Raw genomic sequence first — 14,564 nt, 5'->3', positions numbered from 1 at the left:
TTTTTTTTTTCACATATGTATTATTTAAGAGCTAGGATCACACCATTCTTGTCAAAAATTATTTTTAAAGAAAATCTCCATCTCTAGAGATCGTGGTTTTTGTTAACTGAAAAACTGTGTATCAAATTATTGATTGTACTCATTTTGTTTCTGTACCGTGATAAGAACCATCTTGCTTTCCTTTTAATGTCAACGTTTACTTTCTAACTATAAAATGAGATCACATTTAATTTAATTATAATGTTAAAAATTACAGGATAACAGATGGATTTCTTGATGAACCCAGTATTTCAAGTTTTAAACAAAAGTTGCAGTTGCAGTTTTCTGGCATATGACATATTTTCCTGGTGAATACAGTGTGTTTCCTTTTGTGATAACTGATTTGATAAAATCTTACAAATGACATTTTGTTAATATTTTAGAACTAAAACATATTGCATAGAAAGATAAGTGCATTTGATTTATATTAAATGAGTTATTAATTTTGAAAAACAACTTGCGTAGATCTTTTATTTTGCTTTTGTAAATGACATAATTTCCTCAGGTATTTAGATCTCAAAAGAAAGCTAATATACTAAAAGTTAGTTACTTTTTCCTTGAATGTTAAAGTTTTCAATTATTGGGCCATTTATGTGGTAATCCTGATGGCTACTAAGTGACTATTAGGTGGGTAGCATATACAGTGTGGATACACTGGACAAAGGGATGATTCACATCCTGTGCCGAATGAAGCAAGACCTGTGAGATTTTATCACATTATTCAGAATGGCACACAATTTAACTTAAAGATTATTTCTGGGATTTTTCATTTAATATTTTTGGACTGTGGTTGACCGCCTATATCTGAAACCATGGAAAGCAAAACCGTGAATAAGGACCACTGTAACCTTCTTCAAGCCCTCTATCACCTACCTTTCCTCTCTTCACTTTCAGCCTTTAACCCTTACAGCCTTCCCTTTCACTCTCAGGGAAAATAGTACCGTAAATAATATCAGTTGCCATATTTGTTATTTAATACTCTATCTTCCTTCCATACTGCATATGCCCTATGATCCCGGAAGTTCATCCCTAGGCATATAATAAAGAGATATATAATAATTTTTATTGCATCACCGCTCATATAGAATAAAACTAAAAACTACAAAAATGCCTACTAAATATTAGGTAAGTCTGTAATTCACAAACTGAATTACTACACAGAGTCTTTCTTAATATATATTCTTCTGGCAGTTTTATAGTTTCAGGTCTTACATTTAAGTCTTTAATCCCTTTTGAATGGATTTTTATATATGTTATAGTAAAGGTTCAACTTTGTTCTTTTTATGTTAATATACAGTTTTTTCTATACCATTATTTGAAGATTCTGTACTTTCCTCATTGAGTAGTGTTGGTGTCCTATGGAAGATCATTTGACCATAAATATGAGGGTTTATTCCTGGGCACTCTATTCTCTTTCATAGGTCTATTTGTCTGTCTTTATGCCAGTACCATGCTGTTTTGATTACTGTAGCTCCTTCATAATACGTTTTGAAATCAGGAAGTGTGAGTCCTCCAAATCTGTTCTTTTTCAAAATTGTTTTGCCAATTTGGTGTGACTTGAGATTTCATATGAATTTTATGATGAATTTTTCTATATATTTCTGCAAAAACAGTGACTGGAATTTTGATAGGAGTTATGTTGAATCTGTAGACTGCTTTGGGTAGTATGGACATATTCACAATATGAAGTCTTGCAATCTATGATTATAGGATGTCTTTTCATATGTTTGTGTCTTTAATTTTTTCAGCAATGCTATTTATAGTTTTCAATATAAAGGTCTTTCACTTCCTTGGTTAGGTTTATTCTTAAGTATTTTATTACTTTTTTACACTATTATAAATGGAATTGTTTTCTTAATTTCTTTTCTGAATTTTTCATTATTGGTATATAGAAACACAATGGATTTTTGTTGTTGTTGTTGGCTTTGTATCCTGCAACTTCACTGAATTTATTAGTTCTAACAATTTTTTAAAAATGTGATGTTTTCAGGGCATTCTACATATAAGATTATATCATCTGCAAGCAATAATTTTTCATATTTCTTTCCAATTTGGATGCCTTTTACTTATTTTTCTTACCTAATTGCTCTGGCTAGAACTTCTGTATGGTGTTGAATAGAAGTGGCAAGGGTGGGCATCTTGCCTTGTTCATGACCTGAGAGGAAAACTTTCAGTCTTTCATTATCGAGTATGAAATTAGATGTGGGCTTTTTATATATGGCTATTATTATGTTGAGGTAACTTTCTTCTATTTCTAGTTTGTTGAGTGTTTTTATCATGAAAGAACGTTGAATCTTGTCAAATGCTTTTTCTACACCATGAGATGATTACATTGTTTTTGTCTTTCATTCTGTGGTATATTAAATTGATTTAAATATGTCGAGCCATTCTTGCATTCCAAGAATAAATCCACTTGGTGTCATGGTGTATTGTTGATTTCAGTTGGCTATTATTTTATTTAGGATTTTTGTATCAATATTCATCAGAAATATTGATCTATATATATATTTTTTTCTTCGTGTATTTGTCTGGCTTTGGTATCAGGTAATACTAACCTCATAGAATAAACATGGACATTTTCCCCCTTCTTCAATTTATTGGAAGAGTTTTAGGAAAATTGATGTTCTTTTAATGTTTGGGAGAATTTTACAATAAAAACATATTGTTTTGGGCTTTTCTTTTTTGAGAGGTATTTGATTACTGATTTAATCTCCTTACTCATTATTAGTCTATTCAAATTGTTTATTTCTTCATGATTCTTGGTAAGTTGTGTATTTGTGAGGATTAATTCATTTGTTTTAGTTTATCTAGTTTATTGGCCTATATTTGTTCATAATCTCTTATAATATTTTTATATCTGTGGCATTGATTGTAATATCCCCTCCATTTATGATTTTATTTATTTGAGTGTTCTCTTTTTTTCCCTTAGTCTACCTGAAGGTTTTTCAATTTTGTTGATCTTTTCGAAAACCAACTCATTGATTTTTTTGTACTATTCTTTTATTCTCTATTCCATTTATCTCTGCTCTACTCTATTTTTCTTTCCTTCTGCTACTTCTGCTTGAGTTTAGTTCATGTTTTTTTCATTTAGGTATAGTTCATTTAGGTATAAAGCTATGTTATTTGTTTGTAGTTTTTTCCCTTTATATATATATATATATATATAATCTATAAAATTCCCTCTTGGCATGGCCTTCACTGCATGGCATGGCCTTCACTGCATCCCATATGTTTTGATATGCTGTGTTTTCATTTTCATTTGTTTCGAGGTTTTCTTTAACATGTTGTTTGTTTTAGACAGTGTTGTTTAATATCTACGTATTTGTGCATTTTTAAATTTTCCTTTCACTGTTGATTTCCAATGTCATTCCACTTTGATTGGAAAATATACTTTGTATAATTTCAAGCTTCTTAAATTTGTTAAGACTTGTTTTGTGGCCTATCCCATGTACCCTTGAGAAGAACATATATTCTGCTGTAGTTGAATAGAGTGTGCTGTATATGTCTGTTAGGTCCAACTAGTCTATGTGTCATTTGAGTCCTCTATTTTCTTGTTGCTATTCTGTCCAGTTCTATTTATTACTGGAAGTGGAGTATTGAAGTTTTCCTACTATTATTGTCTTGCTGTTTTATTATTTTTTATTAACACACTGCTGGATATTTGTTTAATACCATTCCGTTTATATTTTTGTATGAAATTACTAGGCCAGTAGAATGGTCAGGTATTACTTTTATTATTGTGCAATTCTAAGTATTCTTTCTTTTCTATTATTTTTCTTTTAGTAATGAGTTTTTAAAAATGATTTTAAAATTCCCTTTTGTCATTGATCTCTAACCCAGTATTTTGGCCAACACATGTGATATAATTTAGTAAATATTCCATAACATAGTATGTAGTCAGTTTTAGTAAATGTTCCATAGATGAAAGCAAATTTGAAAAATGTATATACATTAGTGAGATGAAAAAAGATTCCTTGAGTGGTTGGTAGAGTGAGTATTTCAGGTGAAGTCAGGGAGAAATGAAACATCTGTTACGGATTTAGGGAAATGAAACCGTGGCTGTATTGAAAAGTGGTAAAAAAGATGAAAACTAGAGACTTAACAGTGGCTGAATTTTCTGAAAGTTATTATGTTCCAATTAATAAGTTTGTAGTTATTGTAGGACCTATATAGAGCCACTGGAAGATGGAATGCTTCATGATCAGAATTTGTGATCAGATCAATTTAGCAATACCAGAGAGGATAAATTAAAGGAGTACTGGCTTGAGACCAGTCAGAAACAAGAAAACTGTAGTAATCCAAACAAAAGTGTAAAAGTATGAAGTAAGACAATCATAGAGGTAATGGAAAGGTAATAAGAGCTATCAATAAATGTTATAGTTAGAAAATACTCAAACTCAACTGCAACATTCAACAAAAAAGCAAACAAACCAAATCAAACAAAAACAAGCCACCCAGTCTCTCAAAAGGCCTTTTATTGTTCATGTACTCTATTTTGGAAAGGATTACTAATCTCTAATAATTCTCTTGAGACATATCTTCAACTGTTTGGGGCTTGTGTTCTATTATTCTTTCTATATGTAACAAAATATCATAGAAGAACACAAGTATGGGAAACTATTTTCAAAATTCTTTTTTGGGGGATAACATTCTGTTTTAATATAATTTCAGTTGTACAGAAAATTTACCAGCGTAATACTAGAAACTCCTGTTTGCCCTTTACCCAGGATGTTTACTTTCAATAGATAGTAACTTTGTTCTAATGTGCTTTATCGTTTTCTCCCCCACCTCTCGCCCTCTCAGCCCCCTCGCATCCTCTTCTTTCACACTCTACTTCTGTTTTTATTTTTGTTTTTTGTTTTTTCTGAACCATCTGTAAGTTGGAGACATTGTTGGAGACATTGTGCCCCCTTTCTTTAAATGCCTGAGCATGTATTTCTTAATAAAAATATTTTCTTACATAATCACAATATGAAGATCAAAATTAGGAAATTTACAAGGATTCAATGATGCTATCTAATCCACACCTCGTATTCAGATTTCAGCAATGGTTCTAATAATGTCTTTTATAGTTATGTTTACCCTGTCGAAATTTTAATCAAGAATCACACATTGAATTTAATTGTCCTGATTTTAGTCTCTTTTAAATTAGAATGCTTCTTTAGCCTGGCTTTATCTTTTCTTGCCTTATATTGTTTTTAATAAACTTTTTATTATAGAATAACTTCAGATTTACATAAAAGTTGCAATGATAGTACAAAGAGTTCCTATATATCCCTCACCCAGTTTCCCCTAATGTTAACATCTTATATTACATGGTACCTTTGTCACAACTAGGAATCCAGCATTGATACATTACAATTAACTTCAGACTTTATTTGAACTTTACTTGTATTTCCATGAATGTCCTTTTTTATTTTACAATTCAATTCAAAATAGCATATTACTTTTAGTTAAACTGTCTCTCAATATCCTGTGTTCTGTGACAATTTCTAGTCTTTCTGTGTTTTGGATGATCTTGACAGTTTTGAAGGGGTACTAGTCAGATAGTTTATAGAATGTCCCTGAATTTGGGATTCTCGGATATTTATCTCATGGTTAGATTGAAATTACGTGGGGGTGGGGATGAAGTGCTTTCCTATCACATTATATTGGGGGTACATGATATCAACATGACTTACCACTAGTGAAATTAACCTTGATCATTGGCTAAGGTGGTGTCTGCCAGGTAAAAATTGCTCAACATGATGGTGCATTTATCATTTTTTAGTATGGTCAATTCTTGCTTTATATATTTTGGAGCTATAATGTTAGATGCATGCAATACTGAGAATGTCTTCCTAATTAATTGATTCTTTTGTCATTAAACAGTAACTATGTCTAGCAATCTTTTTAAATTTAAAATCTATATGTTTGGTATTAATGTTTTTCATTAGCGTTAGTTTTTCTCCCTTTAGTATATCTTTCTATTCTTTTGAACTTTCTAAATCCTTAAATTTTGATGTCTACTGTAAATAGCTAATAGATGAAATTTATTATTTTCTACAGAATGACAAGCTTTGTTTTTAATCTAGAGCATTTAGTTCATTAACATATGTTTTCCATACTATTCCTCTGGATTTATTTCCATTACCTTCTTAGTGCTTCTCATCTGTTCTATCCTTTTTTCTTTAGTTTCCTTTGAATTCATTGTAATTTTAAAACACTTTCCACAATTTTCCTTTTGTAAACTTTAGGTTATAGTCCTTAAAAATTATAGTTTCCTAGATTTTAAACATATTTGCTTAATCTATCAAATTCTATTTACTTTAAAGCATCTTTTACTTTCTTCCAGAACAATAAAAAAATCAGAAAACTTTAACTTAAATCCTCACCCTCCTGATTATTACTATCATTATCCATTTGTATTTCTTATTTTAATTTTAACAGTACTATTATTGATTTATAGTCAATATTTATTAAGATTTATACATATTTACCATTTACTTTATCATTTCTTCTCTTTAGACTTTCCATCTGTGATCATTCTCCTTTATTTTGAAGTCTGTCCTTTAGAAATTCCTCAAGTATGGGTTTTTGGCTATAAATTTACTCAGTTCTTATTTGTTTGAAAATATATGTAGTTCATCTTGTTCTTAAAAGAGATGTACTCTGTATATAATCCTTGGGTGCCAGTTATTTTCCTTCAAACCACTGAAGATAAATTTTCTATTGTCTTTCAGCTGCCAATGTTTGTTTTGAGCAGTCAGCTTTTAGTATAATATTCCTGTATTTGTCGGCCATTTGTCTGTTCTCTCTGGCTTCTTTGAAGAGAAGCCCTTCATCTCTGGTGTTTTGCCTTATTCCTATCATCTGTATAAGTATATGTTTATTTTTATTATGCTGCTTGGGATTTATTAGACTTTTTGAACCTAGAAACTGATTTTTTTTCATCACTTCTAGAAGTTTCCCAGTCATTCTCTTTTTAAATATTGTAGCTCCTCTATTTATTAATTCTTCTCCTTCTGGATCTCTGATTAGATGTATATTAAAACTTTGGTCTTTGTTCTCTATGTCTCTAAATCTCTTTATACTAGTTCCTATTTTTGCATCTCTGTGCTGCATTATGGATAATTTCTTTACATTATCTTTCATTTCACTGATTCTTCTGCTGTGTCTAATATGCAGCTAAATTCATCCACCGAGTTCTTTAATTCCATTATTTCTAGAAATTCTATATTTGTTTTTTTTTCTGCAAATATTCTTGATTATTTTATAGTCTTTTTTTTTTCATTTATTCTCTTTAAATTTAAGGTACATTATACATACTTACATTTTGTATACTATGCATAACATTTCCAATATTCTAAGTCTGTGTTTGATTCTGCAGCCTCTTGTTTCTGAAGACTCTAACACATGGTACATTTTTCTTTCAGTGTTTTGTGAGCTCCTCTATATATTTTAACTTTCAATGTGAGAATATTTTGAGATATAGTTTGAAGGCAGTCTCTCAGAGAAGTTTTGCGTTTACCAGGCGCTTTTGATCCACTTGCATTAAACTGAATTCTTAGTTTGAAGCTTTTGTAACTACCTAGGTAGTAGAAATTAAGTCAGCAAACCTGGTTAAGGTTTGAATGAGTAGGAGACATTTTTTTCTCTTTTATTCACCACCAAAGTTTAAGGCAAGGGTTTATTTTGTAAGCCACTCCACAGGGAATGTTTATATCTAATTCATGCTACACTCAGGCAATATAGTCATTGTGATTCAAGCTTTATGCTGTGAGTTGGTTGTTTATTCAATTCCCCTTCTTGTGAGTCTCTGCCACTCTTCTTTTTTTTTTTTTTTGGTCTCATCTTTATGTCCTCAGCAGCCATGTAAAACAAGTGCAAGATCAAACTCACTAGGGGTCACCTCCGCATGTCCTTTTGGCGTTCTACCTTCAACTTCTGATTGGTTCTTACTTTCTTGCCAGGTTATCAGAGCACTTATAAAGACTTCTTGCAAATTTTATTCATTTTAAAGTATTTTCAGGTAGATATTCAGTTAGGATGTTTAGTTTGTCATAATGCTGAAAATATAAATCTTGTGATTCACAAATAGAAAGAAGAAAAAAAGGTATAGCTGGATTAGAAAAATTAACTGAAAAATGATACATGTAATATTGTAAGAAAAAACATGCAAGAATAAATTAATTGATCTCTTAGTCAGAAAGACCTGGAGGAAATGGAAGATACTGATATGTACAATTAATCTAACAGAGAGTAAAGAGATAAAGGAAATAAGATTTTGTGATGGGCATTTTCCTGCACAAGCTCTGAGGTGGTATTTTTAGTTTAAGACTGAGTGATGCTCTCTAGAAGAAATTTTAGAATAGGAAGAAGAAAGGATGGAGTAGTTGTAGAGTGAGTATAATTTACATAGATATGTTTACAATTCATAATATTTTAATTTTTCATTTTTTTGCCTTGTTCTCAGTCAAGATACTAAGACCCCAGTCCCTGACACATGGAGAATAAAATAGGTGGTGATGTGTTTGTTGAATACATGCTGGCATAAGCTGTTGGGGGTGAATTATATTCTTGAGGACAGAAACACTCATTGGACTCTAATTCGACAATTTGTAGTTCCCAGGACAAACATAAGAGTTAAACTATGATTTGTGATAGGACAACAAGAAGCATGAAGAATACTTTTAGAGCATTAGAATTACTCTTTGGAGGATTCTTATGGACTGGTCTTTATATTCCCTAATGCACAGCTAGGGAACCAAACATATATCTTGAATTTTCCTAGTGGACTTTTACGCTTTGTGTCGGCTAGAAGCTATGCGAGCATAAATATACCAGAGACTTGTAGAAAGAAAATTGAGTGAGAGTTTCACTTTGCTTAATTTTACTTATGTATTACATATTTTTCTTATATACTGATCATCTGCTATGTACAGATACTTAGCTCTGTTGGTTTACAAGAGGTTTGTGTCATGAATTTTGTTCTTATACACTTCATAATCAACTTGGGAAAAAAAAGGGTAAATATATGTGATTGTAACAATTTAGGAATAATTAAATGTTAAACCCATAAGTGCAATAAGAGTACAGAGAAGGCTGAACTTCGTGTGAGGTTAGTAGGATAAGTTTCTTGGAACAAAAGTAACTTCATCTGGAATAAGAAATGTTTGAGACAAAACAGGGAGAAGTTAACGCACTGTGGTATGTCAGGGCATGGGAACTGGCACAAAGAAATAAGTGTAAATAAGTAACCAAGTTGACGAAAGGAGAAAGAAATATTGAAAGCCAAGATTAGGAATAGGTTTTAATCACATAATAGAAATCTTAGAAACCATGGGGGAAAGTTTTATCATATTATGAATATTACATTAATTACATATGGTAGACAATATGAAGCTATTGAAGATTCTTGGGCAGAGGACTGAACATGTTGAAAGTGGTCAAAATTTAGTTTCATCAGGAAATGTGAATCTACAAGACAAACTCAAAGTTGGAACTGGGAGTATATTTTGTTAGGAAAGATTCCACCTATTAGTGGTATTCTCTTTATTTGATTACATAAAAATAAAATACATAATATTATAAATAGAAAATATTAATGTATATAAATATATTTTTTGTTGTTTCAGAGGAATTCCAGGGAAGAAATGTGGTACAATTATACTTACAGCAGAAGAATTAAACTGTTGCAGGGTAAGTAAATATTTCTTTGGTTTAAATAGTATTTCCAATACTTCTTTAAAATGATATTTCTGAAACTATACTTAAATGATTAATTCTTGAGTAAAAAGCAAAAAATAATTAAAATTATGCTTTATATAATTCTATAATCCATAAAATATCTTTTTAAATACTTAGTACTTTAACCAGAGATACTACATTCTATAGTCCAAAAAGAATAATCAGTTATTTTGTCTTTTTAAAGAATAAAAATTATTGAAATAAAACCTAATGTTAGTATCATTTGGGGGACATTGATATAAGGAATTGTCAATTGCACCAATCAGTTCAGTTCTTATAAAAATGTTGAAGATTGATATGTGATTCTAAAGGACTATTTCTAGTCATTTGACTTGAGCCTTTTTGCATAACACACATATTTTTCCATATTTCTAGTTGAATTAAATCAGAATAAATTTAGGCCCATCTTTTGTTAGTTTGGGAAATCCATGTTTGAAGAAAGGACTAGCTAGCTACCACTCCAACTAGGAACATGATGATGTAAAGTGCAGAGTCAATATTTTTAGAAGACTGCAATTTTTAGTTGTGATTTACTGATACAGCCATTGGCTCAATGTTCAATGATTTCATTGTTGTCAAGAAATGAGCCAGTGACTATGACATTTCACCCTGGAAGTAATGATGGCTCTCTGAATTTGAAGTCAATACTGTCTGTTTAATGTGGCCCAGTGGATTCCTGGAAATTGTTACTTCTGGGGAAAAGAAGTTTTAAATTAAATCTCTGGCCTCTTTATTTATAATATTTGCTTCGTGATTTAAGGAACAGAAGCCCCCCAAAAGTACCAAAACTTAATACTTTGACATTGGTCATGGTTTTTATATAGAGAGCTATTATTTATTATCTAAGTTGGTAACTTTAATCTCCAGGGTTTTTTTAAAAAGGATAATTACTATGACTTTATATATATAACATGTTTTCTGAGGCAATATGGTTAGAAAAACCATGATATTACTTGCCAGCAAATGATGGAAACTGAGTATTCCAATCGATTACATACCTTTAGGATTCCATACTTTTGGGATTCTGGGATTGGGGCAGTGAGATAACAAAAGGAAAATATAACAACAGTTTTTTTGTGGGGATAATTAAATAAAAATATTAGAATTTAAGCAGTTAAGAATGCATTCAAATTGAGGCATTTCTATTCTTTTTCCTACTACTGTCTTTAGACACCTGTACAGGTCACAGCCATATTAGTCTCAGTTTTCTCATGTGTAAAATGCCAGAACCTACTTTCAAACTGAGCTGAGTTTTAGTTTTGCTAGTAATTTGTACTTTGTCTTATCAAGTCACTTGATTGTTCTGAATTTTACTTTTTTTTCTTTTTTGCAAGGGATATTTGCAAAGGATAAAAACAAGTGAACCAGTCACTAGAATATATTAAAAAATTATCCCATCTCTGAAAATTGACTACCATATCATTAAGTCTGAAAATATAATGTATATGAAAGCATTTTATGTATACTAAAAATACCTTACAAACAATAGTACAATAGTACAATTATTTAAATGCACCCAATTTTTTAGTTAAACTGGCACAATTTCTTTTAATTGTATCATCTAATAGTCTTTTATATTTCTTGTTTCTGAATTTGTTTATGTTTATGATAATATGTGTTTTGTATAATGAGGGAGGAAAGAGAAGTTCAAGGTCAATAAATTATATGTTCTTTTTAATGACATTAATATGCTATTTTGTCAAAATCTTGATATTAAGATGATTTTGTATAAATAAGCCAATGAACTTATTATTAGTTTGTTTTTTTTTTTTCAAAGGAGAACCAAGATATCAAGGACATCTTATATATCTTTCACTTTCAGTTCTGTTATTTTGCTTGAAAGAACAGGAAAATTCTTCTAAAGCTTTCAAGAAAATGAAGTGGAATCTGTTACTTAGTGAACTGGAGGCATTTTCCCACTCTTTTCACTATTAAAGCTTTAAGAACATCTGGAATTATCTTTCAATAAGTAAATACATATTTCTCATACTTAGAAATTATAGATCTAGTATTTTTAAAATATTGTTTAGAATCTAGATCAAACTTCATCTTATAAATCTTAAGTTCTGATTCTTACCTATAGCCTTGTTTAATCAGCATCATTATTAATAGGTATAAACCTTGAAATAATATTTCATTACTATACTAGTATAATACGAGCAAATGTTTTCAAAGCAGTGTAAAATTACTTCAGAAGAGACAATGCCTTTTAAATTTACATTTTAGGGTACTTTAAAAGTACTTAGCATTTTTAATGAAATAATTTTATTTCACATTCAACATTATGCAAATTGACATCTTTTTTTTTTTTTTCTTTAAAACACATTATCAGTTATTAACTTGAGCATCAGCTTTGGAGTTAAGACACCTCAATTTCCATCTTACATCTTTCACTATTCAGCTGAATGAGGTTATGTTCTTGGAGCTTTAATTTATGCATTTGTAAAATACTGATATTCTTAATATCTCCCCAAGATTACTCAGAAGTGGGGGAGGGGGGAAGCAGCACTTGAGAATTGTGTAAATCATAGCTTTAAGTAGATTGAAATTATCCACAAAGAAAATGTTTTATTCTGATGGATTCACCAATATTTACAAATTGTACATGTGCTAGTATCTAAAATGGATGCTTGAAATAAAATGGTAAAAAAAAAAAAAATGGCAAGGAACAATACTTGTCTTTGTCTTTAATGAACACATACTTTGTGGGAAAGACAGACATTAATCAGATGACTATGCAAGTAAATATGTCATGAGATGTACTCAGTGATCAAATATATTATGAGATAATCAATGGAAAATCTGGTTTTATGGGGGAGGGTGTCAGTTTTCTTTGAGAAAATGCCATCTAAGTTAAGCCTTAAGGAACAGTTTGTGGTTAAGCCTTAAGGAACAGTTTGTGAGCCTGAGGGTAAGAATTCTAACAGAGTGCACAGCTTGTGTAAAGTCTTAGGAGGGATGTGTAAGGTCTAAGGAGGGAAGAGAGTGTGTCTGGTGTTTGATGACAATGACCTGGGAGTGGGGCATGATTGAGGTAAAACTTTGCCAGATGAAGGTGGAAAAGGCTGCTCAGAGCCAGGTTGGTGTTTGGCTTTGCTGATCATGTTAAATAAAGATTCTGTGTCTCTCTGAAATGGAAGAGAAGGCCTTGAAGCATTTTAAGTTGTGAACAGCATTATTTCTTTCACATTTGAAGAACATAATTCTGTTTGCTAAATAGAGAATGGGTTGGATAGGTCCCAGAGTAGAAGAGGGAGAAAGGAATCAATGCAACTATACAAGCGAGAGGAGGGGTTGGCTTGGGCTATGGTGGTGCCAGGGTAGCTGAAGTGAAAATTTGAGAAATGTTTTAGAGGTAGAGTGGTGCAGCTTGGTAGAGGATTGGATAAAGGATAAAGAAAAACAATAAATCGAGGACAGCTCCTCCATCACTTGGGTGGATGACGAGCTTCTAATTGAGCTGGGAAAATTGTAGGAGAAGCAAGTTATTTTGGAACTTGTTAGACATGCCTGTGAAACATATACGTGGTTTTCTTTACTAGGAAGTTTGTTATACTGGTGTGGATTATTGAAGAAAGGTTTTTAAGTTTTCTCAGGTGGAATTAAGCATAAGAGATTAAAAGCAAGCCTTTGCAATGATGCCTATATAGTTCTAAAAATAAGTAAATGCTTAATATTTTCCCCTAGAAATTAAATTTCTTTTGTGCTTGCTACAGATAAAATTCCTGCTAAGTTATAAACCTGAGTAATGGCAAAATATGTTGTCTCTAAGGTTATATAATTTGGTGTATTGAAAAAGATCTTTATTTTGAATCAGTTATTCATTTTGCAAGCCTTAAGGAATATAATTGGAAAAATTCTAATTTGGTATTATGTTTACTAATGATATATGAAAATTTGCTTTTAATAATATTTGACCTCTTTGAAGTTTAATTCACAATCAATTTGAAATATACACCATTCATTTATCTATCATGCATTTTAAGTATATTAGAATGTTTTGGGGGAGTTTGTGTTTTGGTCCGGGTGCTTTAGGAGAATGTCTTCAAGGGACTATTTTTTTCTTGCAGCAAGAACAATTTCCTTGTCTTGTGTTATTCAAAAACCACCCTCTCCCAAGGGCATTTAACATACGTGAAGATGAAAGGGCATTCAACAAAACAAAACAGTGTTTCTTCTCAGTTTTGCTCTTGGTTTTATAGTTTGATCATCCAGGTGATTCTCTCACTGCTTCCTTAATGGATAGTCTATAAATTTTTGATCTTTAAACCTCAAATTTGAAAAGCGATTATCCTTGAGAGGCTTCAGATGGTAATGATGCCATATAGTTCTTGCTTCTGTTCTTTAATTTTCTTTAAAATGCTTATCGTAATTATGCTTGCTTAGTAGCACAATGCCTGCTCTATTCTAAGTATTCCTTTGGTAGTTTTCACATCTGTATTCTAAATAACAAAGTAAAAGGACGCTCTATCAATGCTTTTGAAAATGAGAAATCTAGAGCTGAGAACTTTTCTGAGGGCAGAGATATGTCTTGTTCATCTCCCTATTCCCAGATTCCAGCCCGAGTATTGCTTGAGAAATGTTTGCTCAGTAAGTATATGAATGGATAAATGAATGAATGGAAGAGATAGCATCATCTCTTGTATAGTGTTCTGGAATTACTGAAAGGAAATAATGAGATTAGGTGGATGCTTAAGTATTGCTGGACTCTTCAAAATAAAGAAGTTGTGAATAAGAGAGTGCCTTTTTAGTCATAGTTAACATTTTCACAAAATATTACTTAAAACTGTGACCTC

At 31.2% G+C, this 14,564-nt stretch overlaps 1 protein-coding gene across 1 annotated transcript in view; it reads left to right on the top strand.

Annotated features, from left to right (window-relative positions):
* Positions 1–14,564, top strand: part of CPNE8 (copine 8) — a 174,822-nt gene that overhangs the window by 73,608 nt on the left and 86,650 nt on the right. Inside the window, exon 7 of the mRNA XM_011363179.2 lies at positions 9,657–9,720. Coding sequence (XP_011361481.1) covers positions 9,657–9,720 — 64 coding nt within the window. The remainder of the gene's footprint in view (positions 1–9,656; positions 9,721–14,564) is intronic.

The sequence above is a fragment of the Pteropus vampyrus genome, unplaced genomic scaffold, assembly GCF_000151845.1.
Source record: "Pteropus vampyrus isolate Shadow unplaced genomic scaffold, Pvam_2.0 Scaffold82, whole genome shotgun sequence".
NCBI lineage: Eukaryota > Metazoa > Chordata > Mammalia > Chiroptera > Pteropodidae > Pteropus > Pteropus vampyrus.
Note: the sequence above shows the minus strand (reverse complement) of the source record. Positions and strands in the feature narration are given on the sequence as shown.